The sequence below is a fragment of the Arvicanthis niloticus genome, chromosome 9, assembly GCF_011762505.2.
Source record: "Arvicanthis niloticus isolate mArvNil1 chromosome 9, mArvNil1.pat.X, whole genome shotgun sequence".
In the NCBI taxonomy this organism is placed as follows: Eukaryota; Metazoa; Chordata; class Mammalia; order Rodentia; family Muridae; genus Arvicanthis; species Arvicanthis niloticus.
In genome coordinates, this window is record NC_047666.1 from 53,618,000 (window position 1) to 53,644,555 (window position 26,556).

A 26,556-nucleotide genomic window follows, 5' to 3' on the forward strand; every position below is an offset into this window, starting at 1 on the left:
CACACGCCCTGGGGTGGCACATGAGTGAGAAGTGGTGGTCACACAGCAAGTGTGACACTCTGTGTGTAGCAGGGATCTGAACTCACATCTGCCCTCTCCAGGCCACTGGACAGGGTGGAGTAGAGCTGTGCGTTTGCTCTGGGTCAGCACAAAGCAGGGGGGAGGCTGGGCCTTCAGTTAAGTGGCTCTTTCTCTTTTTTTGTTTTGTTTTGTTTTGTTTGTTTGTTTGTTTGTTTGTTTTTTTGGTTTTTCGAGACAGGGTTTCTCTGTGTAGCCCTGGCTGTCCTGGAACTCACTCTGTAGACCAGGCTGGCCTCGAACTCAGAGATCCACCTGCCTCTGTCTCCCAAGTGCTGGGATTAAAGGCGTGCACCACCACCGCCCGGCAAGTGGCTCTTTCAATATGTTTTGCTTTTAAGGTTTTACTGGGTTTTGGGGTTTGTTTGGTTGGTTGGTTTTGGTTTTTTGTTTCTTTGTTTTGTGGAGGGTTTTTTTTTTTTTTTTTTTTTTTTTTTTTGTATGCCAGAGGTCTTACCATGTAGCTGGCCTAAAACATGCAATCCTCCTGCCTTTATCCCTTTATCCCTTTATCCCCGTATCCCCGTAGGTGCTGGAAGAACATACTTGCCCCACTGTGACTAAGTCAAGGATTCTGATGTATCTTATAGCTCCCCTCTCCTACAATACGGTGCATTGACACAAGAGTTTGTGTTTAAATAACAGAAGTCCAGGGACGGAGAAGAGGCTCCGTGGCTGTGAGTTCCCACTGCTCTTGTAGAGGACCCAGCACCCGCATGGTGGCTCACAGTGATCTGCATCAGGGGAGTCCAGCGCCCTCTTTTGGCCTCCAAGGGTACCACATGCATATGCTGCACATAAACCCACACACATAGACAAAACAATAAAATGAACAGGTTCAAAGGGCCACAAAAACCTCTGGAGTCTATGCTGCAGTTGCTAGCACAAGAAAACTTTCTAGATCTTTCTGGCTTTTCAACCGTGTGTACTGGTCACCAGGCCGCCATGTTCCTTGATGATAAGAGGTTGTATGTTACAAGATCTCTGTGAGCCAGTAGGACTAGCTCTCAATTTTGTGGGAGGGGGAATGGGAGCAGAAGCTACACCATGGTGGAATACAGAGCCTGGGCTAAGCCCCAAACATGCACAATACCAGATTAACCATGTCTGTTATACTACAGGCTTCAGAGCAGAGTTGCCATGTTTCAGTCCTTAGGTGGGGGAGGGGGCACTTTCTTGAAACAAGGTTTCTCTGGGTAGCCCTGGCTATTCTGGAACTCACTCTGTAGATCAGGCTGGCCTTGAACTCAAGAGATCAGAGTGTTGGGATCAAAGACATGTGCCACCACCACCCAGCTATGTTTTAAATCAGTCTTTAAATCTAAGATTCTGCCAGGCCTGGTTGCATAGACCTATAATTACCAGCTACTCAACAAACTGAAACAAAAGAATTGGCAAGTTCAAGTCTAGCCTGGATAAATCAGACCTCAAAAAAGGGGGGAAAAGAGCAAGGTGGGGCTCAGTGTTAGGACACTCACTTGCTCTCGCTTGCTGGATAGTAATACCTGAATGAGCCAGACCAGTGTACAGGGGTGTGTGCTCATCTGTGTACTGGAAAACCAGTGTGAACAGCTTGGAATTCTGAATAAGCCAAACTAAAGCAGACACCAGCTTTCTAGGTGCAAAAGACAGTTTGCCTGCTGGACAGTGTGTACACCCCGATATATATCTGGGTATATGAGCACACAGGTGAAATAGAGGAGGAATGCAATTAAACGTATCTTCAAGGTGGGCGGGGCCACTGGTGTTTGCCGCAGAGGTCAGCCTGCTGCTGGCCTTGGGTTTGTGATGCATTCTTTTGTCACAGGAACACAGCCCAGCAACATCCTGACAGCCCTGTTGTCTTCACCAGAGCCTTTGTGTCTTGGCAGATGCTCCACTCTTTGAGTATAGAAATTTAATGTGTTACTACTCTGAGGATTATTATGGGAACTTGTTTTCAAATGTTTGGACATGTGTGTGTACGTGATGGCTATCTTGGGTGTCAGCTGAAGACTGCTTCAGTCAGATTGGTCTACCGAAGCATTCTCCTCAACTGCTAGTTGACGGAGAGCCCTAGACCACTGTCAGTGGTACCATCGCTAGGCAGGTGATTCTGGTCTGTATAAGAATGCTAACTGATAAGCCGGGCGGTGGTGGCGCACGCCTTTAATCCCAGCACTTGGGAGGCAGAGGCAGGCGGATTTCTGAGTTCGAGGCCAGCCTGGTCTACAGAGTGAGTTCCAGGACAGCCAGGGGCTACACAGAGAAACCCTGTCTCGAAAAACCAAAAAAAAAAAAAAAAAAAAAAAGAAAAGAATGCTAACTATGCTAACTGATTGTGAGTTAGAATGTGCCAGAAGCAAAGTTCCTCCAAGGTCTTTACTTGTGCCCTGCCCTGGAGCTCCTGCCCTGGCTTCCCTTCATGGTGCCTGTAAGCTCTAAGGTGAAATAAACTCTTTCCCCACCAGTTGCTTTTGGTCAGAGTGTTTCATCACAACAGAAAGCCAACTTGAACTATGTATCAGGCAAATCATTTCTTCCCATATCCAGTGATAGTCCTGGGCACTGTGAAAAATATCAATTGAAATTCACTTCTCAGTGCTAAACAAAGGGTCTTATATTATGAGTGGAGTGTCTGTTGGAAACAGTGTGATAACCAAGATTAAAAATAAGAAAATGGATCCCAATAAAATGCAACACTTTCTCTGCCTTATTTACCAGCATCTCTTGGTTTTGAATCATATAAATTTTCACATTTTGTTAAATGGAGGTTAATTTTGTCAAAATAAGCAAATGATATCAAAGGGTCAGTGATGCATGCTTGTTGCTGGACAGTTAGATGCAGGAGAATGAAGACAGCAAGCCACCCTTGAGAAAAACTGGTCATCTTGGTGGACCACCTTGTAGGCTTTTTTGGTCACTTTGTTGTCATGGCATTTAACTTGAGTGTGTTATTGAAGGTGTTTCTGTCGGCAGGTATCAGCAGCGAGTGCAATGGGCCAGGGATTTCATGCGAAGGCAGGGCCATGATGAGAGCACTGTGCAGAAGATCCTTACAGACTACACAGAACCACTTGAGCTTCCTTGCAGGAAGGGGGAAGAAGAAAGCCCACGGCATGAACCACTGAGCTCCAAGGCCGACTCCTCTCTGGAAGGCAGAGTGGGAAAGGACGAACTTTCTGTGACCACTGGAGATGCTGGACAGTCAGACGACCTGCAGGGTCTCAGCACACACTCAGACTGCCTGCAGGAGGAGCCCGACCATTCCACACTCGCCGTGGCTAGTCCTTCTAGCCTTAATGGGCATGTGGTAGAGAACCCCAAGGCTCTGACCCAGATCCCCTGCCATAGCCAGGAGGCCCTTGTTTCACAGGATGGCCTTTGGCCTGAAGCCAGCAGCCAGGCAGCAGGAGAAAAAAGGGCTGCTCACGAGTATGTGCTCGTAGAGGAAGAGCTGTGTGGTGTCCAGGAGGAGGCACCAGGTGAGAAGGTACGTTGATCAAAGTGCCCTGCTACCCTGGTCTGGGCTTCAGGTACAGTCAGTGACTGTCAGAACATCGCTGTTGGTCTTGGCTTTTTAAAGAGAGCTCACATTCCTTGCTGCTCCCGTTTCGGAGTTAGGATCCGTCTCCTGTGCTGCTCGCTGTTACTGATCTCTCACTAATGCAGACTTTACCCTGACTGGATGTGGATAGGAAAAGAGTGCCCTGGGGTCAGTGCCACCCACAGTTACAAGCATCTGCTGTAGATTAGAAGACTGTCAGTCCCGTCTCCTGCTGCCCAGTGAGAGATGGCAGCCCACCCGGATGCCCTTCACTTACCCTGGGCAGGCCTGTTATTAACACCAGGCTGTGTGATGTTTCTGAGGCCGGCCCTGAAGCACAGCCCCAGCTGCACAGCAGATGCGAGGCCTGTTTCCGCTAAAATTCATGTGTAAAAAAAAAAAAATCTTTTTTTAAATAAGTTAAAGCAAGATCAGTAATTCTCTATGCGTTGTATGGGAGAGGAAGTAACTCCGGATAATTGCCTGATCTCTGCCACAACTGAAGTTTTGACACCTAAGTTCAGGCACACAGTTTGTGAGTGAGAGACACTAAGGTCAACAGTGCAGTTATCCCATCTTCAGGGAAAATTCACAGGATAGTGTTAGCAGAAGAACGAGAACATCCTTTCCACATAGGTTTCTTTTAAGTATTTATTTATTTATTTTAGGCTTATGAGTACACTGTACTCATGAGTACTCTTCAGACACACCAGCAGAGGGCATCAGATCCCATTACAGATGGTTGTGAGCCACCATGTGGTTACTGAAAATTGAACTCAGGACCACTGGAAGATCAGTCAGTGCTCTTAACTGCTGAGCCATCTCTCTAGCCCCTACATGGGCTATTTTTAAAATCTAATCTTTTTTTTTTTTTTTTTTTCAGATTTGAAAAACAGTATGAAAAACCTAGTAGAATAACCTGACAATATTCTGAAACCTTGATGAGAAAAGAAAGACTCAAATTGGGTGTGGTGGTACATACCAAATCCCACCACAGCTGAGGCAGCCTGGGCTAACCTGGGCTAGCCTGGGCTATGTAGCCCATTGAGAGTTTATCAAAAAATGCTCATTTGAGAATTAATACTCTCTCTCTTTCTCTCTGTCTGTCTCTCTCTCTGTCTCTCTCTCTCTCTCTCTCTCTCTCTCTCTGTGTGTGTGTCTTTTTTTCTTTCTTTGTAGTTGCTGAAAAGAAAGAAACTTGTGTGCAGAAGAAATCCATACAGGATCTTTGAGTATCTGCAGCTCAGCCTAGAAGAGGTATGTGTGTGCATCTTGCTCTCAGCCATGGGTGAGTCCAACCCTGTACACTGTACACCTGAACCCACCTTGCACAACAGTTCTATATAGGATGTGAAATGTTGACACACCTGCTAGGATGTTGATCCTCAGCCTCTTTCACCATCTGAGAGTGTGTTGGAACTGGGCTGTAGCTCTGTGAAGTCACTAAAATGGTGTGTGAGAGCTCTGGGTTCAAATCCTCAGCCAGAAAACAAAAGGAATTTTGAGCATTTGGGGGATTTATCTGAGCCCTCCCTCCCTTCTCCTCCCTCTTTTCTTCCTCCTCCTCCTCCTCCTTCTTCTAAGAGAGGTTCTTGCTACATACCCCAGGCTAGCCTAAATTTCATAGCCCCTGACTCAGGTGTGCTGGGATTTGGTGTGTACTACCACAGCCAACTTTTCTCATCAAGGTTTCAAAATATTGTCAAGTTTTCTATTGTTTGGTTGGTTTTGTTTGTTTGTTTCTTTGTTTGTTTGTTTGTTTATTTTGAGGCAGGATATCACAGGGTAGCTTTGGCTACCCAAAAACTCAATATATAGACAGCTGGCCACAAGCTCACAGAGATCCCCCGACAGCCTTCCAATCGCTAGGATGAAAGGTGTGCGGCACCATGCCCAGCTAATTTTTGTCAGCTTTTTAAAAAAAATTTATCTTTATTAAGATGTACTTAGCATACTAGTTCACTCATTAGAACTGTGTAACTCAGGCCGAGATGAAGGTCATTGGCAGAGTATCTGCTTGGGCCAATCCCCGTCCTGCAAAACAATTAAAATTAATAGAAAAATAATAAACAGTCCACTTTGTGTGGCCACTCATATCTGTGAACACCACTAAGAGCCTGAAGAAGGGTGATCATTTGAGCCCAGGAATTCAAAGCCAGGTTGAACAACATAGCCAGACTTTTTCCAGAACACGGGAAGGAAGGAAAGAGAGAGGGAGAGAGGGAGAGAGGAGAGAGGGAGAGGGAGAGAGAGAGAGAGAGAGAGAGAGAGAGAGAGAGAGAGAGAGAGAACTCATTTTTTTTTTAAATTACAGAACCTACTGCTTTTTCATGTGCTTGTGTGACTCTGATGGCATCCTGACAGTGCTGTTACAGGCGTTTCCTCTGCAGAATCAGTTAGTGCACTCCACTAACTGCATGTGTTCTGAGTGTCCTCTACAAACTCCAGCACATGCCCCTCGTGTTCCTCTAGCTGTGCTCGAGCTTGGTTGAGACCCACCCTTCTTACTCCTGCCTTTCTGCTGCAGGAGGCAGTGCGCCCTTGCTGAGAGCTTCTCCAGTAGCTCTGCAGCGTCACAGCTCTTGATGGAAGGGCAGGTCTCTGGGGAATTTGTTGTATTCATCCCTGGTGCTCATGTCAGAGCCCTGTCTGTGACCCTCCGTTCCTGGTCCTTGCCAGTGATACACAGCTGAGCAGGCAGTGGTGGTACTGGGACGGCACCTTTTCTCTTACTTTTTCACCCCAGGCTGATAGTCCACCCTGAGATTCCATAGCCACTGGCCACACCGGACTGTTTTAATTTAAACTAATTAAAACTGAGTAAGTGCAAGTCTCCATTATCCAGTTGCCTCAGCCACATTTTTGTGTACCAAACAGGCACATGTGACCTCCAAGCTAGACACCTTGTAGAACATTCTCAGTTTCCTGGACAGGAGATGCTGGGCAAAAATGAAATGAGCCCAGCCTGTCCTTTCTCCGTGTTCCCTTCTCCCCTCTGGTGTCCAAGCATCAAACTCCATCCGTGTGAATAGCTACACTTTCCACACAGAAATGTCTGATTACTTTTTGCTACTATTTAGATATTGATCCTATCTGTAAAAATAGTTCTACTACAACCTTTTGAGTGCCTTTTCAAAGGACTCAGATTTCTCTCCATCTCTGTATTTAAAGCCAGCTTCCCTGTAAGCTCAGGGAAGCCCTTCTGAGCAGCTGTGAGGGTCTGCTTTGTAGACTGCGTTCCTGTGCTGGTGGGAAGAAGAGAGGATCGTAGCATCTCTTCCCCTGTGTCACTTCCTAACCTTCATTTAGGATCCTGAAGCTAAGAAAGTACAACAGCTGTTGGGGGCCAAACCAGGACTTTGTGTGTGCTGGAGAAGAGCTCTGCCTCTGAGCTACCCCAGCCCAAGAGCAAAACAGTTCAAACAACAAATGTCATAGCTGGTGGTAAAAGGTTAGACTACCTAAAGTGTATGAGTAAAATGATTGGGCCCTAGGAGACTAAAACAGAACATTGGTGGATGGGATTTCAGTAATCAGTGAAAATCTCATTTCCAGTCAGTGTTGGAGCGGCTCATTAACCATATGGAAAGAGGTCCATAACCCAGCCTCAAAGTGTGTGCCAAAATACAGCTTAGGGCAGTTAAAGAAAGACACGACACGGTGGTGGCACATGCTTGGGAGGTGGAGGCAGAAGGACCACAAGTTGAAGGCCAGCTTCAGCTGCATAGAAAATTCTGAGCTTCATGAGACCCATCTCAAAAACAATACAAGCAAAAAACCCAATGTTAAATATACATTATATAGCTTTGCCCAATGAATAAGTTCTTCTAAGAAGCTATGACATGATTGGATGCCAGCGCTGGGGCTGTCAATCTATGATGGAGTGATTCCCAGGAGGCTCCAGGGCCCTGGCTCCTTCCCTAGACCACAGCACTGAAGAAAAGAAGTGGAAACTGAAGTTTCAGAAACTAACTAGCAAACACCACACAGATGCAAATGAACCCTTTAACTTAAGTGATTGCCGCAGATGTTTCTCTGTGGCATACTAACCGTATTCACAGGGGTTTGTTTGGTTTGAGTTTTTATTTTTTACTTAAAAATTAAGTTAGCATACAAAGCATGTTTCATTATGGTATTGTAAGGGTGCATGATTCACTGAAGAACCATACCTCGGACTCAAATGGTATGTAAACGCAAAGACTGTTTTATTCTGCAGAAGTTCAGCGTGCTGGGGTCTCTCATTACCAAGACAGACAAGCAAGTGAGCTGGCAGGCTCATTTTAAAGCTCATCTTTCTCTCTAGGGACATTCTGAATCCATTCTCGGAGTGTGAAGGCTGGAACCTGGGGTTTTTTCTATTAGTAATTGACTTGCTTGGGCTTCCCTGGACTGGCCCAGTTCATAAGCCTTGTCTCCTTAACTGCTAGTTTGAAGTCTGTCATGGAGTCAGCCTAACCTTCTCAGTACATTCATACATGTATGTCGATATACTTTCTCTCTTCTCTGTATTCCCCAAACCCTTGTTCCCGTCTTAGTGAACCCCTCGCTGCCCTCAGGTAAACGCACCCCTGCTCTCCCATGGATCCCATTACCTTCTCTTCTTCCTAGTACCCTGCCCTGGAGATCTTCTCGTCTCACCGGCTTCTTTCTACTTTTATGAGCAACACATATACATTTAACTCTAGATTCTACCTTTGAAGGGGGAGCCCTGTAGAATTTGGCCTTCTGAGCCTGGCTGATTTTGGTTCATATAATGATTTCCACATTCCTGCAGACGTATTGTGTTTCCTTCTGGTTGTTCATGTGCACCAGGATTTATCATTGCACACAGTGATTGTCCTTAGGTGGTGAAAACCTCCCTGTAAGGTGTGGCTGACTTTGGGGGAAGGGAAGCTGATAGTTCTTTAGAGGAGTGGCCAAGTAGGAAGTGTCCCTCCTCTTGTGGTCTTTTGTTTAGTCAGCATTTCAGGGGGACCTCCTGTGTCTGCCAGGGTAGCTACTGGAGATGTTAGCAGGAAAAAGACCTCATTCCTGTTCTTTTGGGGATCTGCAGTTGGGTTGGAGGAAAAGGAGGTTCTTGTAACAGCACCTGCCCCACTTGCCTTGCCTGCATCATCCATCCCGGGTACCATAGAGATCACCACTGCTTCGGTTGTTTTCATGGAGCATTCACAGAGGTGTGTCTCTCATTGGCCCACGATTATGTGGGCTCAGCTCCAAGGCTCAAGAGGAAGTCACACATAATGAGAACAATGGGATACCGAGTGTGCTGGTCTTACGTTCTGTGTGTTTGGTCTAGTGTCTCTGCTAAGGACCTGTCTGTGTGTTATCTCCCTAAGTCCTCATATTACCCTAGATCGTGTTGTGATCTCTCTGACCTGGGAAGAAACTATCTCAGGCTGGTTAAATCCCTCGCTCAAGATCAGTACTTGAACCTAAGCCATCTGATGGTAGAGCCTGAACTCTAAAGCACCTGCTCTGAGCTACCGATGATAACTGGAAACAAACAGATGGTGCCGCTCCGTGTGCCAACACCTTGGCATAGCATTTGCTTAGCATGCCTCCAACCCTGGGTTTGCTCCCCCAGTGGTAAAGATAGATGTGAAGTTATAGACAAAGACGAATAGGGCTGGCTGTGGTAGCCCACACCTTTAGTCCCAACACTGGGAGGCAGAGGCAGGGGGATCTCTGTGAGTTCCAGGTCAGCCTGGTCTACATATTAAAGTTACAGGTCAGACAGGACTTCACAGTGAAATCCTTTCTCAAAAAAATAAATAAAATAAAACAAAACAAAAGACAAAGCAGGGAGAAAATACTTTCCTCATCAACATAGCACAGGAGAGGTGGCTTCCTTTGGTTTTCTGATGGGTGACATGCCAGGATGTTTCCCTCGGAGGATTATAGAAGATCCCATGAGGTCTGACATGTGTCAGGTGCCTCTACGGGAAAGCAGGTGACTACAGGCACATCTCTTACCAAGGATGCTGACATCCCTGGGTGGAGATGACCCCAGTTTAGTCTCTGATTCTCTCTGTTGTCCTGATGCACAGAATGGCAGATGCATTCGTTTGTTTGTTCTTTCCTCTAAATTTAAAATGAGCTCCACCAGAATTTGGTTTGATCAGGGCTTATAGAGGATGAGGCTGCTAAGGGAATGCTTAAGAAAACAGTGCATCTCTCAGTGCTCCCTTCTGCTCATTCGTTGTGACAGTTCCCTCTGAGTGCATGGTCAGTACCAGACATCACATTAACATCACGCAAATGTAAGGCACATGCTCATGTCTCTCCTGGCAGGGTTCCTGACACTAAAGTAGGTGCCCAGTCAGCGATGCCTGAATTCTCTCCCCTATAGCAAGAGGTTCTCTCTCCTCTTAATTGTTGATGTTCATCATAAATTAAGAATTTACAGTGACTTTGTCCTTCCCTCTGCTGGACGATACCAGCTGTCACTCAGATGTGCTGATATTACCTTCCACAGCTGGCTTTTTGCCTGTCATGCTCTTGAACCAGGCCATGGCAGACGCCACACTGTGATTCTGTGCTCTCCTTTAGGAAGTCATGTGATCACAGAGCCAGGCTGCTCCATAGCTTTAGAGAGTTCTGTCTTCAAGATGTGGTTTTCCAGTGCTGTGGGCCCTAACCTGAATACACTGTGTGATGGAAACACTATGCCCAAAACAAAAAGCTTGCTGATGAAGCCAGCTCTACAGACCTCCCTCCTCTGCCTCATGAGGACCTGATTCCAAATAAAATACCTCAGTGAGGTTGGAGAGATAACAATTATAGCACTGACTCTAACCTTAAGAGGATCCAAGCTCTGATCCCAGCATCCACACAGTGACTCGGCGCCATCTGTTACTCCAGCTCCAGGTGATCTGATGCCCCCTTCTGGCCTCTTTGGATCCCTGGCACACACATACACATGTAGGCAAAACACCCATACACATAAAATACAAATATTTTAAACCACCTCAGGAAGGCTTGAACTCAGCTCTGCAGTTGAACTGGGCCTCATCCCATGATCCTCTGAGTGAGGCAGATTCCCTTTCTTCGTTGTACTATTTTGAACTAAGAAATGCAAATTTGCCAAAATGCAGGGGACTTGTCCACCTAAGGACAGCTTTGTCTTTTCTGTGGTGTTTCGGTCACCCTGGTCCACCCACAAACAGCTTCAGTGTTAGGAAATGGTGACAAGAGTGAAGCCAAAGTAAGTTCCTAGGAAGAAGTATGCCCTCTCAGGACATGCTGCCCCCGGAGCAGCAAGCTGAGGCAGGTGCAAAAGCCCCCAGTGCATCTAGCTGCCTGGGCCTCAGCCAAGGCAGGGATGGGGGTTCCTTTCATCCTTTCAGCATAAGCACTGAGCCTTCCCTAGAGGGGAGCTGGACTGTCTTGTGGGCTGAAGCAACAGTGTCAGTCTCTGCTCTGCCTTAGAGAGGGGATTTCCAGACAAAAGTAAGTGCTCTGGAGCAGAGAGGCCAGAGAGTTGCTGGAGCCTGCGGTGAGGAAAAGGCCATTAACACAGCAGAGAGCAGGGTGGGAGGGGGAGGGGCTGTTCATATTCCGGGAGCAGGTCTGGGCCACCACACCCTGCCCTAAACAGTGTGTTTATGAAAAATAACTTTTCTGAATCAAGACTGAGTGGGATGTGTTCTGTTTTGGTCCTGGTTTGCAGATCACAGTGGGGCCTGGCTATGATGGTGTCTTCTGTGATCTCACCACTGGCTTTGGGCTATTCTTCCTCCACCTGTGTCCTCCCCACCCAGCAGGAGCGTGAGTGAGGCAGATAGTTTTGAGTTTGGCACCCAGGACCTCCAGACATCTTGGAGAACCCCACCTCTGGAGAATATCAGTGGCTATGGGTGGTTCCAAGGAAGCCACTGGGGCGCTGGGCCCTGCACCCTCTCATCCCTGAACACTTCTGCACCCTTCAGCTTTCTGGCCCCTTGTTGCCATGTGTGCACAGGCTTGGGACAGGAGAAGAAGGAAGCCAAGTCCTGTTTCTACCCTCCTGCCCTGCACCAGGAAGCAGGGGCCATTTGTGATTAGTTGTGGGTAGCGTATCTCATGACTTTTAAAATACTTTGACATGAGAAAAGGTTGAGATGTAGCTTAGCAGGGCAGTTCAGGCATGCAGGAGGCCTTCCTTCAGTTGCCAGCACTGGAGTCAATAAAATACAAAGTAACCCAGTGTCACCCTTCAGTACTGCCCACCACCCTGTCCCCTGGGTGCCTGAGGATCATAGATCTGACTGCCCTGGACAGAAGCCACAACATAAGGCTGTTGGGATAGATGGGGGTTTGGAGGCATGTTGGCTTTGTCAGGAAGCTATTTTTATTTCTGTTTCGTGATGTGGGGTGAGCTGCGCAGTCAGTCGCTCCCCCACTAAGCCCCACACCCACCCTAGGAGAGCAGCTGTGTTTCTAATGAGTTTTCTCCCTGCTTTGTTGTAGGCTTTCTTCCTGGCATACGCCCTGGGATGCTTGAGTATTTACTATGAGAAGGTAAGTTTTTGTGTACACACAATCGCCTTGTTCCCGCGTTGACATTGGGTAGAACCCCCTTCCCATGGAGCTGTAGTTGACAGTGGGTAGAACCCCCTTCCCATGGAGCTTTAAAGCCAGTGTGTCAACTTTGAATGAAAGAAGATTTGCGCTTTCTCCTGTAAGGCTCAGACTGACGAACCCCAGCTGGAGCAGTTCAGGTAGAAGCAGGATGACTCTTTTAGCTGTGTCTCTCTGAGAGGCTGGGGAATCTGCAGCCTGTTATGTAAGGAGAAGGAAACCTGTATCATGATGGTACTAACATCACCAACAAAACACAGTTGCAGGCTGGCTGCCACCCAGGTGTACAGTCCCTACTCTGCATGTTTAAGGCCTTGGGTTCCATCCCTAGCACTGCAAAAATAATCAAAGTCACCACTGTATACTTGTGCACATGCTGAGTGTCAGACCCTTCAAATTCATTGGGTTTGGTTTGATTTTTTTATATTCAGTTTGGGGAAGTTTTTTGTTTTATTTTTATGTATATAGGCATCTTGCCAGAATATTTGTGCACCCCTTGCATACTTGGTGTCCACAGACACCACTGAGGGCATTGGATCCCGGGAAACTAGAATACAGATTGTGAGCTGCCTGTAGGTGCTAGGATCTTAGGTGTTCTCACTTAATCACTAAGTCATCTCTACAGTCTTTGTTTTTGTTTTCAAGTCAAGATCTTCCGTGTAAACTAGGCAGGCCTGGAACTCACTGTTTGTAGCCTAGGTTGGACTCGATGTTGAGACAAATTCCCTACTACAGCTCTCGGAGTTTCGGAATAACACGTGTGAGCCATGGTGCCCAGCTTGCCTGTGCTAGTTCTCATCTTTGCCACCTCTTGGTAGGAGCTGCATTAACAAACTAACCGAGGCTTAGAGAAAGCACCTCAGCCAAGGCCACCTGGCTAGTGTGGTTAGAACCAGCTGGTAAACCCACGTGTGTGTGGCTTCCATTGTCTCTGGTTTCACCTTTGCCAGGTATTACCATTGCTGGCCTCTAGGCAGATGAAGAAGGGCAGCCTCTCACTGGACATTTTTCATCCATTTTGAATTTGGCACCTTGCTGATGTCATGCCTATTCAAAGTACTTAGGTACAGAAACGAAGAGGAAAGGAGACAAACAGCACCAGAGTGTCTGTGTCTGCTTCTGGGGGATCCTCAGGCTCCAGCCGGACCCCATCCTCTTGGGGAGACTTAGTGAGGGATTGAAGCTACACAGGTATGAACAAAACCTGATGCTAGGTGTTCCTGAGAGCAATTTGTTGTCTGGGGATGGAGCCCAGGGCCTTGTTCACGCTAAACACGTGCTCTACAAAGCCATGTTTGTGGAATTAAAGCTTAGACTGAGCTGGACTGAGCTCATCTCTCTGAGAGGCGAGCCCCCGACAGTTAAAGAGTTGATTCTTTCCCAAAGTAGTGGAGTGAGACCAGATACTTTCTCAACCCACCCACTTACTGGCTGTGACTGTTTTCTGGTAGAACCCAGAGAAAACTTCTTGTTCTATTCAAGGCCCTTCTCTGGACACAGCTGGGTTATCACACTGCACTGTCAGGTGGCTGTTCTCCTAGCTAAACGCTAAATGGATCCAAGGATCATTTGGGGTCTTCAATGAAAATTTCACTTACAAAATCATTTTTTTGCTTTCCTGAGGCTGGCCTGACATTGCAGTAGCTCCTCACTGAAGGACCCATGGAAGTGTGGTTTAAAATCTCCCATGGGCTTGTTACACGTGAGCCCAACAGCGCGTGCTGTTAGTTCCTTTGTCTATAATGTCCTTCCCCAGATCCCCACCTCTGTCCTTGGCCTCAGACCCCTGTGCTGTTTCTCATCTCTAAATTTTAGCCTCTCCTCTCCCTAGCCCTGTTCTCCTCATCTTCCTGTCCCTCTCTCAAGGACGGAGCCCAGGGCCTGTGTGTGCTGGGCCCCATCGCCAAGCTGCACGACAGCCTCAGTGTCTCCTTTTCTGAGTCTCTAGAGCCCTGCAACAAGAAATGAATGGGAGCCTCAGGTGGGAGCCACATGGGTCACTGTAGACTTTTCTGGTGGCACTCAAGGAGCAGAGGCAAGAAGACTGCAAGTTCAAGGCCAGCCTGGGCTACAGTAGTGAGACTGTCTCAAAAAAGCAGTACCCCCACTCACCCACAAGAACATTTTTTTTTCCTGAGCCAGGATTTCTCTTTGTAGCCCTGTCTGTCCTGGAACTCACTTGGTAGACCCACACTGGCATCAAACTCATAGAGATTGGCCTCCCTCTCTGCCTCTGCCTCCACCTCCCGAGTGCTGAGATTAAAGACATGTGCCACCACACCTGGCTTATGCACGTAGTTCATCTAACCATGTATCCAGGGGGCTGGACTATGGCTCGGTGGTAGAGCACTTGCCCAGGCATGCACAAGGCCCTGTTGTACATACCCAGCAATGCAAGGGGAAAGAGTGTGATTAACTTAAAATGACCCAAATTACTAAGACTGCTTGTGTTACTTTCTCTGAGATGGACCTCACAGTAGCACCAGTGTTGGGAACGCCACACTTAGTGGTTGCTGTCACATGTCAATGTGGGTTAGGTCTCCTGAATGAATCCCTCTTGTTGTCTCTATTGCTGCTGCAGTACCATGCTAGTCTAGATGTCTACTCCCCTACTGAGCAGGAAGAAATAAATGCAAACTAACATCTTTTTTTAAAAAAAACTGTAGGAGCCTTTGACAATAGTGAAGCTCTGGCAAGCCTTCACTGCAGTCCAGCCCGCCTTCAGGACTACCTACATGGCCTACCACTACTTCCGAAGCAAAGGCTGGGTGCCCAAGGTGGGGCTCAAGTACGGAACAGATCTGCGTGAGTAGCTCTTGGTGTGTGTGTGTGTGTGTGTGTGTGTGTGTGTGTGTGTGTGTGTTTGCACGCGCGTGTGTGGCAGATGTGAGGTCAGCCCAGTTTGCTTGGGAGGTCGAGGTAACTATCTGTTCTATTGACACCTATTCTGTTGGACACCGTTGCTGGGAGTTTGGATGGGATGGGTTAAATCCAAAGAATGAGAAGGCCGAGTGCTGGTCCAGCCTACTGCCAGGCGCAGACTTTCCCAGTCATAGCCAGGACTTCTATGGCGCCTGCTGCACATCAGCCATGAGCTTGTGTGACTTCTGTCAGGTCTGTTTTCTTGCAGTTTCACTTGCTTCAGACTCCGAGTCCTGGAGTTATGATGATAGGCCAGCTGTTGTTTATTTTGTTTATTGAGCTGACCGGCAGGGTGCTGTTCGTTCCTGTGACACTCATCATGGCTGCCCTTTGTTATTCTGTGTGCCTTTGTCATTCCTTACTGCAGTATGGAAAGGAAAGGCCATGTACCCTCACTGGTTTCCAGTGCTAGTCACTCTCATGACGCTCCCCACCTCTCCTGGGTATAAACAGTCAACAAGCTTGGCTGGATGATCCTTGTTGAAGGAGGCACAGCTGAACTCTCTAGGGAGTTGCTAGGCTCAGGAGACAGTCACTCACAACACCCAGAATCGTGGGATAGTCCTCAGGGGCCACCAGCATCCCTGAAGGTCTTTTCTGACAGTGGTTGGTAGGTTGCTATGTGCCCGTCCCTCTAGGGGACGTCCCTCTTCTGTCTTGGAGGTTACCCACAGAAGGCTGATGGAGTGAACTGGGTTCAAGATAGCTGTGTTGATCCCAGCTCATGTTTGTACAGGGGATGGCCTTGCTTTGTTTCTTTTGACTTCCTCTCGTTCTCATCCCGGTGATCGCATCTACCTACCTAGCGGCTCTCCACCATTCACATCCTAAGGGGGAAATGTGAGTTGAAGCAGTCAGGGAGGCTGTCTGCTGTGTTAAGAGGCAGCGTGGGTAACAGAGCTCTCGGGTTCCAGCTACATCTATCTCGTCCCACCTGCGTGACCTCAGCTGGTTTCTTAATTAGCCTGAGCTCTGTCTTATCAAGCCTTGGGATGTTGATAAAACATCTTTGTAGAGCACTTCTGAGAAGGACTGGGTGAGTTGTGCTCAAATGACTCACAATTTAGTCAAAGCATGTGGTGTTACAGACATGGATTCATTGAGTAGAGAAGACCTTCATTTCCCTTGGATGCTTTGGGTTTTGTTTTGTATCTTGATTTATCTATTTATTTTATGTATTCACCGTTACTCTCTTCAGACACTCCAGAAGAGGGCATCAGACCCCATTGCACATGGTTGTGAGCCATCATGTGGTTGCCGGGAATCGAACTCAGGACCTCTGGAAGGGCAGTCAGTGCTTTTAACCACTGAGCCATCTCTCCAGCCCTGTTTTGTATCTTGAAATAGAGCTTTACATTGCCCAGGCTGCTTGCACAGTTGAACAGCCCTCCTGGCTCAGCCTCCTAAGTAGCTGGACTACATGTGTGTGCCTCTGTACCCAGCAGTGCCTTCATTTTAGTATGTTGAAAACCAGTTCAGAGAGGCAAGTAATTGGCCTAAAGTCTCACAACCTGGAGTGACAGAGATTGCAGGAAGCGATGGTCCTGGTCCACCTGATTCCCATTGCTTAACCCCAGATCATAGAGAGCTGTTTGGATGAGTTTGGATGTTCGCTTCATAGGAACCGAGTTGAGCTGAAACAGTACCTGGGAAATGAATGGGCAAATGGCAGCGTGACCACAGAAACCTGACCAGAAGCAGCAGCTGGCTGAAGGGGTCCTGCAGTGTCCTGGGGAGTCCCGAGCTGGCTCCAAAATCACTGTCTCCAAAAAGGAAGTTGTGTTCATTTCTCAAGGGAAACAAGCTTTTCTTGAGTTTTCCTCTGTTGGAGAGCAAGGGGACAGCCAGGGTCACAGGGCTAGCACATGGCAGCAGTAATGGCAAAGCTGTGGGTTACTTTTAGATTTCAGCCTTCAGGGCGCGGCCATACCATCCATTGTTCATTTATAAATGTCAGGCCTGGGGCTCACCGTAGCACTCACTTTTATTTTCCATGCAATCCAGTGAGCATCTCCAGGTGGCTCCATATGACTGACAGGTGCTCGTGGTCCTGGGCTTCATCTTCAGCACAGGCCCTCAGGGTCACTGGCTAAGTGCTGAGCTCTGGACCCAGGAGTGTTTTGAGTCAACTCGCATATGGCACAGCTCAGAGCCAGGCCCTGCTGCTCAGGGACTGAGAACCTAAAGAAAGCTAGGAAGATGTGGAGATCAGATGGCCAGTCCCTGCCTCCAAGGGGTCCCTGAAGAGGCCCAGGCTCCTTCAATGAGAGGCTATTTTTGACCTCTACAGACTGGCTTCACTCCTTCATGTGTCAGATCCCCATGAGAAAGGCAGGCTGATAACTGGGTGGAGAGTGTGTTACGGATCTTTTGTAATTTCTTATTTATTTACTTATTTATTTTAGTTTTTATTTGTGTGTGTGTGTGTGTGTGTGTGTGTGTGTGTGTGTGTGTGTATGTGTGTATGTATGTGTGTGTGTCTGTCAGGTTCACATGAGCACATGCCATGGCATGGACACATGTGCCATGTATGTATGAGCACTCATACCAAACGTTTTTACTTGCTGAGACTTCTTCCCAACACCTGCATCTAACTGTGTTGCGTGTAAATGACTACAGGTAAGCATGCATCCGGAGACCAGAGGAAGAGGTCAGGTGACTTTTCTGTCACTTTTTAGCTTATTGCCTAGAGACAGGGTCCCTCAGTGAGCCAGAACAGAAACACACTGTTTCAGGTGGGCTGGCCAGCAAGCTCTCATAATCTACCTACCACCCCCCGGTGCTGGGCATGCATAACTGTGCCCCACTCTCTGTATGGTGCTGTCCTCATGCTCAGACGACATATGCTCTCACCACACTTGACTAGCCAAAAGGCTGGGAAGTGGTCCTTGACTTCCCTGGAAACTGTGCGTGTCTCCAGTGCCACGGCACCAGCAGGCGGGGCCCACCCTCACTCTGAGTTCGGTTGATTTGGAACAAGTCACAAATGCTGAACATTGTATGGACTTAATGTTCTGTCTACCATTTTGCACATACGGAGAAAGACAAGGCCCACTTGTAGCTAGGAAATGGCCTGGGCATGGTGAATCACTGGGCTCAGTCCTCAACACCAAAAGAGAATAAAAAAGAATGGCTTGTACTTAACTCTGGGAGTTGCTTGTGGGGTGAACAAGGGTGTCCAGGTTCGGACAGCAGATTTGACTAGCTTCATTGTTCTGGGGAGAAAGAGGTTGGCTCTGAAGCCAGCCTGGGGCCAGAGAGCAGAGTGCCTCATGAAGAGAGCTGGGTGTCGGCTCACTCTGGGTAGTTATGATGGCCTAACATCTTCTTTCTCTCTTTGCAGTGCTGTATCGGAAAGGCCCTCCATTTTACCATGCAAGGTTTGGAAGTTTTTAAATAAATTAATAGACAGGACACAAGGAAATATCTGGCTTTAGGTTTAATTTTCAGTGTCTCAAAGGCAATTAAAAGTCATATTCTTAGTTGAGCAGTGGTGGTGCAATGGTGCACACCTGTAAACCCAGCACTTGGGAGGCAGAGGCAGGCGGATTTCTGAGTTCGAGGACAGCCTGGTCTACAGAGTGAGTCCCAGGACAGCCAGGGCTACACAGACAGTTTCTGTCTCAAAAAACCAAACCTTCCCCCATACCCCCAAAAAATGTCCTATTCCTAGGGCTGAAGAGATGACGTGGTGGTAAAGAGCACTGGTTGCTCTCCCAGAGCTTCCGGTCTCTGGCACCCACATGGTGGCTCACAATAGGAAGATCCAGTGTCTTTTTCTGACATCCACAGACACCAAGCATGAACATGGTATACAAACACATATGTAGGCAAACACCTATACTTATTTTTTAATAACTTTTAAATTTTGTGTGCACTAGTGTTTTGCCCGCATGTATGTCTATCTGAGGATGTCTGATTCCCTGGAACAGCAGTTACAAACAGTTATGAGATGCCATGTGGGTGGTAAGAATTGGACCCAGGTCCTCTGAAAGAGCAGCCAGTGCTCTTAACCACTGAACCGCCTCCCCAGCCCAAACACCCATACTTATAAAAATAAAATATATCTCTCCAAGTCCTGTTCCTGTCCAAGTGTGGTAACATGTATCTTTAACCCCAGCACTCTGAAGAGGAGGCAGGTGGAGCTCTTAAGTTTCAGGTCAGGCTGGTCTACATGGCAAATTCCATGTTTAATCAAGGCTACATAGTGAGACCCTGTCTCAAAACAGCAGGCTCCAGGCTAGCCTGGGGTGCAGCTTAGTGGTAGACCAGACCGCTGGGCTCCATGGTCAGTACTGCAGGAAAGCACACTGGCCTTGTTACACTGTTCACACGATGAGTAAGGCTACCATGGATCTGTGTTAAACACCAAGTTAGTCTGTGATGGTCCTCAGAACGTCCAGGAAGTATGAATATCCAGACAGTTGCAAGAATTTGCAGCTTCCAAGTTGGAAAAAAATAGGTCCATTTCTTCCTGTCAGTAGGCATGCATTCAGCCTGAAAGGTGGTAGCTTCCCATCTGGTTGGTCATTAGTTGTCATTATTTGGTTGTTAGTTGGTTATTTGGTGGTCTAGGCTTTTAGCAGCAGGTGATGTGAAGTTCTTCTGTCTCAGTTCTCAGTAAGACATGCTGTTCTCTGAACAAGTTGTTGGTGTGGCCTTTCCAAAATGTCTGTCTTGTCTTCTAGCTACTCTGTCATCACTGAGCTCGTGGACGACAACTTCGAGGGCTCCCTCCGCAGGCCTTTCAGCTGGAAGTCACTGGCCGCCTTGAGCAGAGTCTCCGGGAATGTCTCTAAGGTAACAGACTACGCCTCACTGCCATTACATGGCTCCTTTGCTTTTTTCTTAAAGTCAGAAGAATTTTTTTTAAATGGGGATATAGGGGCTGGAGAGGCTGAATGTAGGTGTTAAGAACACTTGGCTCTTCCAGATGACCTGAGTTCGTTCTAGCACCCACATCAGACAACTCACAACCCCCTGTAACTCCAGCTCCAGAGGATCTGACGCCCTCTTCTGGCCTCTGTGGGCGCTGCACTCATATGGTGCACACATAGGCACATAAACAAAAATAAGTTTTTTTGGTTTTCTTTTCCCCAAGTCATTTGGAGCTCAGTAGCTAAGAGCTCATACTTTTCCTTCCAGAGGACCAGAGCACCCACACCAGCCATCTGACTCCAGCTCCAGGAGCTCCAAAGCCCTCTTCTGGCTTCCACAGGCATCTGCACTCATATGCACTTCCTACACAGACACGCATAATTAATAATAAAATAATAGAGAATTTTGAGTTATTTGTATGGCTGAGTATACACTCCAGCACTTGGAAAGTGGACACAGGAGGATCGTGAGTCTGAGGCAGCCTGGTCTTCCCTTATCTATATACTGTGGGATATCTATATGGTGGCGTACATAGTGCAGTGTGTATTTTCAACCTTGGATGTGTAAGCAGCCTGTCTCCTTCATCACATCCCCACATCCTCTCCACTGTTGTAAAAGCCAGGAAAGCAGGAGGTATGTCCTGTAAGTGTGCACACTGTAGGGACGAGTGGGGGTGCCTGCTTCCCTCCTCACACACTGATACATGCGATGTCTCTTTGTGGAATATGGAAATTGTGTCATCTTTTCTTGGCAGGAGCTGATGCTGTGTTACTTGATTAAGCCCTCTACTATGACTAAGGAAGACATGGAGACCCCAGAATGCATGAAGAAGATTCAAGTTCAGGTGTGTGAGTCCAGAAGCAGATCCACACCATCTCAAGAGTCTGCACCCACTGCACCCTCTGCAGGGAAAGTCCTTTCCTCAGTGACAAAAGCTGCTTCTGGCCCTGTAAACCTCTCTCACCTTCTTCCCACTGAACCTGTTAGACTCCACCTTCCACAGCCTCAGCCAGTCTGTCTGTTACTTTCCTGTCTCCAGCTGTGGGTGGGCCAGTTCCACAGCCAGGCCAGGGTCTCCACAGGTCTCACTCCCAGATACTAGCAGTCCCTCCCTCCTCGAACTTCTTACATGACTTCCTTCAGTGCTGCGGGTGGAACACAGAACCTCACTTACAGTAAGTGCCTATCTGTCACACACACCTGAGCCTCACACACCCACACCCTTGCTCCTGCATTGAACCAGACACCCTCCAGTAGTCCTGGCTGCTTTCCTCTGCTGGGGCTGCCAAGTTCTCAGTGGAGTCACCACTGTGTGTTAATGTCTCTGTGCCCTTCCCCACTGCCCACCGCCCTCAGGACTTTATCACCACCTTAGCTTCCCACACAGCCTGTGCACCCTCCCTGGTCCCAGTCAGATGTCCTGTCAGCCTCCAGGGCCTCAGTGGCATCTCCCTCCATGTGTCCTGATCTTCTCCAGGTTTGTGGTTCATAAAACGTCAGTGTCCACTTGTCACTTCCCATGGCTGACTGGCAGGTACCAGTGTGCCCCAGAGCAGGTCCTCGCTCGGGTTGAGCGCTAGCCTGACTGCTGCTGTGTGCTGGGAGGCTAATAGTGGTGACAGAGGACAGGGTTCCCTGTGAGGGTTAAGGTTACACCTCATACTTTCTCCACATCTTCCTCTTTGAAGACTGGGAAGGGAATCCCTGCAAATCAGCAGTTTGTGACAGGCAGCTGTGACATCACATGCTTGGGACTCCCATTTTCATTTCTGAAGTCCAGCCCTCTTCTACTCGGTTGCAGGAGGTGATTCTCAGCCGATGGGTTTCTTCCCGAGAGAGAAGTGACCAAGATGAGCTCTGACCTCAATCCGAGAGTCCACTGTCCACCGTGAGCTCTGACTGTGTGGCATCAGCCTGTCCTGAAGGAGCATCAGCATGTTTGGGCATCACGGACCCCAGGGTCAATTGCTGTAATAGAAAAATCTACTCCTGTACTTAGTTCACCCAAGGACTTCAACCAGTTCCCCATGTGACTGAAAACCCATTGATGGTTTGGAAACCTGGAAATACTGAGTGGCCGGTGCATTCTCAAAGAACTCATTATTTTGACAGGTTGGTGTGTTGAGCCCAAAATTATGTAGTACTGGCTATGAAAGGTGCATCTTGCTTTGGACAATTTCTTATAGAATAAAAGTAAGAAGTGAAGGTTTTTGAGAGAAATGCAGTTAACATTTAGCCGAACATGACGTCATTACCCTCTTCCCTTTGGTTAGAGAGCAAAGAAAATGTTGCCTGAGGGGCAGTTAGTCATCTTAGTCGTCAATTTTTTGTGTTGCTGTCATGGAATGGCTGGTGCTAGCTGGCACATAAAGAAAAAGAGCTTATTTGAGTCATGATTTTCATGGCTGGAAAGTCTAAACAGCATGGCATAGGTCTGGCACTTGGCAGCACCATAGTATGCCAGAGAAATGAAAAGGGATGTGGGCCAAAGGAGAGATGGGGACGGGCTCTGGCTCTCTGACCAGTGTCAGGGGAACTAACCCACCCTTGAAGAACTGTAATCCCTTACAAGGGGAAGGTAGTGATTTGATCGGCTCCCTTGAGGAACTTGCCCTGCAGCACTGTTAATGGTAAGTTGAGCTTCAGCGTGTCTTGGTGGGGATGACACACATCCACAAGATAGCCAGCGGGGATGTGAACTCGGTTGTTGGTTCTGTGAGGGTAGATTGAGAACCACAGCATGAGTCATTGAAAGCGGAAGAAAAGTGTCTGAGGTTCACCCAGGTCCAGGCTCAAGAAACTGGCAGACGATGTGGGCACTTGGTCTCCAAGTAGTCTGCTGAGACTGTCCGGAAGCAGTGATCTTTAAAAAGAAAACAGGCATGTTTGCTAATTGCTGTGGCCCATGTCCTCCAGCTTCCTGACTCCATGCTGTCTGCTCATGGTTCTGAATCCTAGTTGAGAGCTTCCATACAGGCCTCACTCCTGTCCACACACACGGTCAGTGATGTAGCTCCCCAGACCCTCCATCGAGCATGAGTGGATGCACAGAGATGCTTGCTGCTACCTCAGAGTTAGCGTTTTTACCATCATGGCTTCCCTCGGGCTCCAGAGCAGAGATTTCTTGTGGCTTCGTGTTTTGAGTGATCACTTTTCAGAACTTCTAAAGTCAGACAAAAGTTTGAGGAGCTGCTACATGTATTTCATTCAGTCCTGCTCAGAACCTGGATGCACTGCAGTTGGAAATCTTTTTTTTTTTAATTATTTATTTTATGAATATGAGTACACTGTAGCTGTCTTCAGACACACACTAGAAGAGGGCATCCGATCCCTTTACAGATGGTTGTGAGCCACCATGTGGGTTCTGGGAATTGAACTCAGGGCCTCTGGAAGAGCAATCAGTGCTCTTAACCACTGAGCCATCTCTCCAGCCCCCCAGTCAGAACTCTTCCAAGAGTGTTGTCACCCCAGCACACACCATCTCAGGTTCCTCAAAGGCTGAGTGACTCCAAGAATAGCCTTCAGTAACAGTGTGGTGGCAGGCCCAGGAGACAGACGGTGTCACTCAGCACAAAGGGTGGAGGAGCATCCTGGACTGGGCCAGGGCAGAATGGGGAGCAAGCCTGCAAAGTGGGGCCTTGGGTTTAACCCCACCACTGGGGAAGGGCAGGGGAGAGAAGGCCAGTGTGTCAGAGGCACCATCTTCTCACTTGGTTTGGTTTAGAGCTGCTGGGGACCCAGGCCTTGCCCATACCAGGTCAGAGTTTAGCACTGGTAAATCCCCAGCTTCAGAAGCAGCCTCTATTCAAACTTGTGTGGAAATGTTTCTTCTTTGCATGTTTGACTTGGACCTTGTACAGCAGGCCATTACTTTAGAGCGTTGGGGTGCTGGGCCGAAACGCATCAGGGGAGTTGATTGAATATCACCTGTGGCTTCCAGCCAGTAGCAGTGGTAGCTTACTTGTGTCCCTCTGAAACAGATGTGCAGTACGACTTTGTTTAAATAGCCCAAGTTTGCCCAGTGGTGGTGGCACATGCCTTTAATCCCAGCACTCAAGAGACAGGCAGATCTCTGAGTTTGAAGCCAGCCTGGTCTACATAGCTAGTTCCAGGACAGCCAAGACAAGAAGCCCTGTCTTGAATGAATGAATGAATGAATGAATGAATGAATGAAAAATGAAAAGTCTGAGTTAATCAAGATTAGAAATTTGCCCTATGATAAAGCCGCCTGCAGGAACTTTCCATGGGTGAAATACAATAGCCTACCTTAGCGTAATTGCCTTCCCATACCCTTCAGAGGCTCAGGCTCCCAGGAATCTCTTCCAGATGGGTTTTTAGTAGACATGCCTTGAAGATCAGAGGACAACTTACAGGAGTCGGTTCTCTCCTTGAACTATGCAGGTCCCAGGGATCAAACTCAGGTTGTTAAGATTAACCACAATTGGCCTTTCCTACTGAACCATCTTGCCAGCCAAAACTTGAGGTGTTTAACCCACCAATTTATCTTAAACATTTGTTGTTTTATAAAGTACTAGAAGGTTTAAAAGCAGTTTGACCATTGTGTAGAATATAGGGATCTCTTACCTGAGAATACATAATAGAAAAAAAGCACTCGTAAACCTGTTAAAGTAATGGGTGGTATATGTAGTTCCTTTATGTGAAAGGCTTCTAGTAGCTCAAATAATTGGCATCTTCATGTGCATTTTTGAGAGCAGAGGATACAGGGTTCTGCTAGGTGGCTCCAACTGGCCTCAAACTCCTCCTCCTGGTCAGCTTCCCCCCCCAAAGAAAACCGAGTAAGTTTCCACACCATGTTTATCAGCATTAGTCCTTCCTAAAGTCTGCCCAAATGTCACACATGTTGGGTAAGTGCTCTGTCTCTGACACCCTCCTGCCCTTTCCCTTGGCATATGCTGATAAAAGTCTAATCAGAAAGTCCAAGTTCACATTTCACAGTACAAGGGACGTGGAAACCCTTGGGAATGATGCTCTCTCTGAGCCTCAGTTTCTTCATCTGTGAAATGGAGTTAGGGGCTAGGGAGATGTCTCAGAAGGTAAGAGCACTTGCTGCACAAGCATAAGGTCCTGAATTTGAATCTCAGCACCCAGGTACACAGCCAGCCAGGCCTGGCTGCACATGCTTTGTAACCCAGCACTGGGATAAAGACAGGCAGGTCTGAGACCTCTTTAGCCAGCCAGCTGAGCCAAAATGTCAAGCTTCCAGTTCAGTGAGAGACCCTGTCTCTATCCCAGTTGGCTCGGTTTCCAGTAAAGTCTTAGCTGTTGTGTGGTATCTGGATGGGCAATTTTATTTTTCTTTAAAGTTCCTGAATTTATAAGTGCAACTATTTGGTATGGAGGGAAGTCTACGCTCTCTGCCTCACCTAGCAAATTCCCCACACATGGGACAATTATATCGCGAAACTCATGATTTTGTATGTATGCTGATCAAAAAATAAATAAATATAAGGTAGGGTCCAATCCAGTTTGTGTCCAAAAGACTCTCAAGAGCTTCTGGGAAAGCAGAAGCCATTTCCAGACTTAGAGTCTGTGATGGTTAATATGAGTTGATTGTCAACAGAATCTAGAACCACCTAGAAGACAAACTTCTGGTGAGAAAACCCATCCTATATAGTGAGCCACACATCCCTATGGGCTGAGGCCCTGGACTGAATACAAAGGAGAATTCCTGGCTGCAGGTCCCATGGGTTCATCTGCCTCTGTGACTACCCCACCACAATGGACTGTATCCCTTTAACCGAGAGCCAAAATACAACCTTCCTTTGTTGGGAGCAAATAAAAGGAACTTGTCTTAAGGACTACCATTTTGACTTCAGACTCCATTTTACCTAAGCTGACCAACTCTTTCTCTCAGCAATAGTTCCCTAAAACATAATGCCTGTTCCCAACAACAGAAAGAACAAACGAATTTGACTGGTTGAGCAAAAAAACGTGTTCAGTGTCAGTTGACAAGGATGGAACACTTGGGAAAGTCCCTAATCCCCAAGCTCTGATGGGTAAACATTATAACTGTAACTTGGCCCAGGTGCTTTTGGGTTTTATGCACATAAATCCTGCTTCAGCCACTACTTGGGGATGCCAGAAGAAAGAAGACTCAGATCCTTGTCTGAATGGCCCTGGTCGATCAACAACTCTGCTTATGTGGTGGGAGAATAATGAAAGAGAAATAAATAATAGAGTGGGCCGTTTGACGAGCCTACTATTTGTGTTTCTGCTTGGATGGAAGAGTATCCTGAGACCTGGAAGCCCAGGAACCACACAGCTCTGAGGGGAGAAGGTGCCCCAGGGGAAGGGCATCCTGAGACACGGGAACTCAGGAACCACATAGGTCCGAGAGGAAAGCTCCTTGGCTGAGGCTTTGCGGCTCCCAGGGGAAGGTATCCTCAGCTGAGCTGAGGAGCTCAGGCGCCCCAGCCCCACTCCTTCTCTTCTTCATAGCTCCCTCCAATGAGAGAGTAACACCAGGCAGAAAATCCCATAAAAGATTTAGTAGAGGGTTCAGGGGTTGGAGGGACAAATCTAGGGATGGCTGCCCTCTGCTCCCAGGAGTGGGCCTCAGAGAAGCAGAC

At 47.7% G+C, this 26,556-nt stretch overlaps 1 protein-coding gene across 9 annotated transcripts in view; it reads left to right on the forward strand.

The window, feature by feature from the left end:
• Positions 1-26,175, forward strand: part of Tsen2 (tRNA splicing endonuclease subunit 2) — a 62,858-nt gene extending 36,683 nt beyond the window's left edge. For 8 of the 9 annotated variants that reach the window (XM_076940308.1, XM_076940304.1, XM_034512363.2 and 5 more), the window contains 8 exons: positions 3,037-3,550; positions 4,784-4,861; positions 12,056-12,106; positions 14,833-14,971; positions 18,432-18,468; positions 19,777-19,888; positions 20,721-20,810; positions 21,768-26,175. In XM_076940308.1, coding sequence (XP_076796423.1) covers positions 3,037-3,550; positions 4,784-4,861; positions 12,056-12,106; positions 14,833-14,971; positions 18,432-18,468; positions 19,777-19,888; positions 20,721-20,810; positions 21,768-21,827 — 1,081 coding nt within the window. In that variant the 3' untranslated portion in view covers positions 21,828-26,175. The remainder of the gene's footprint in view (positions 1-3,036; positions 3,551-4,783; positions 4,862-12,055; positions 12,107-14,832; positions 14,972-18,431; positions 18,469-19,776; positions 19,889-20,720; positions 20,811-21,767) is intronic. The other variant, XR_013112571.1, reaches the window with a different exon arrangement.
• Positions 26,176-26,556: the final 381 nt, after the last annotated feature.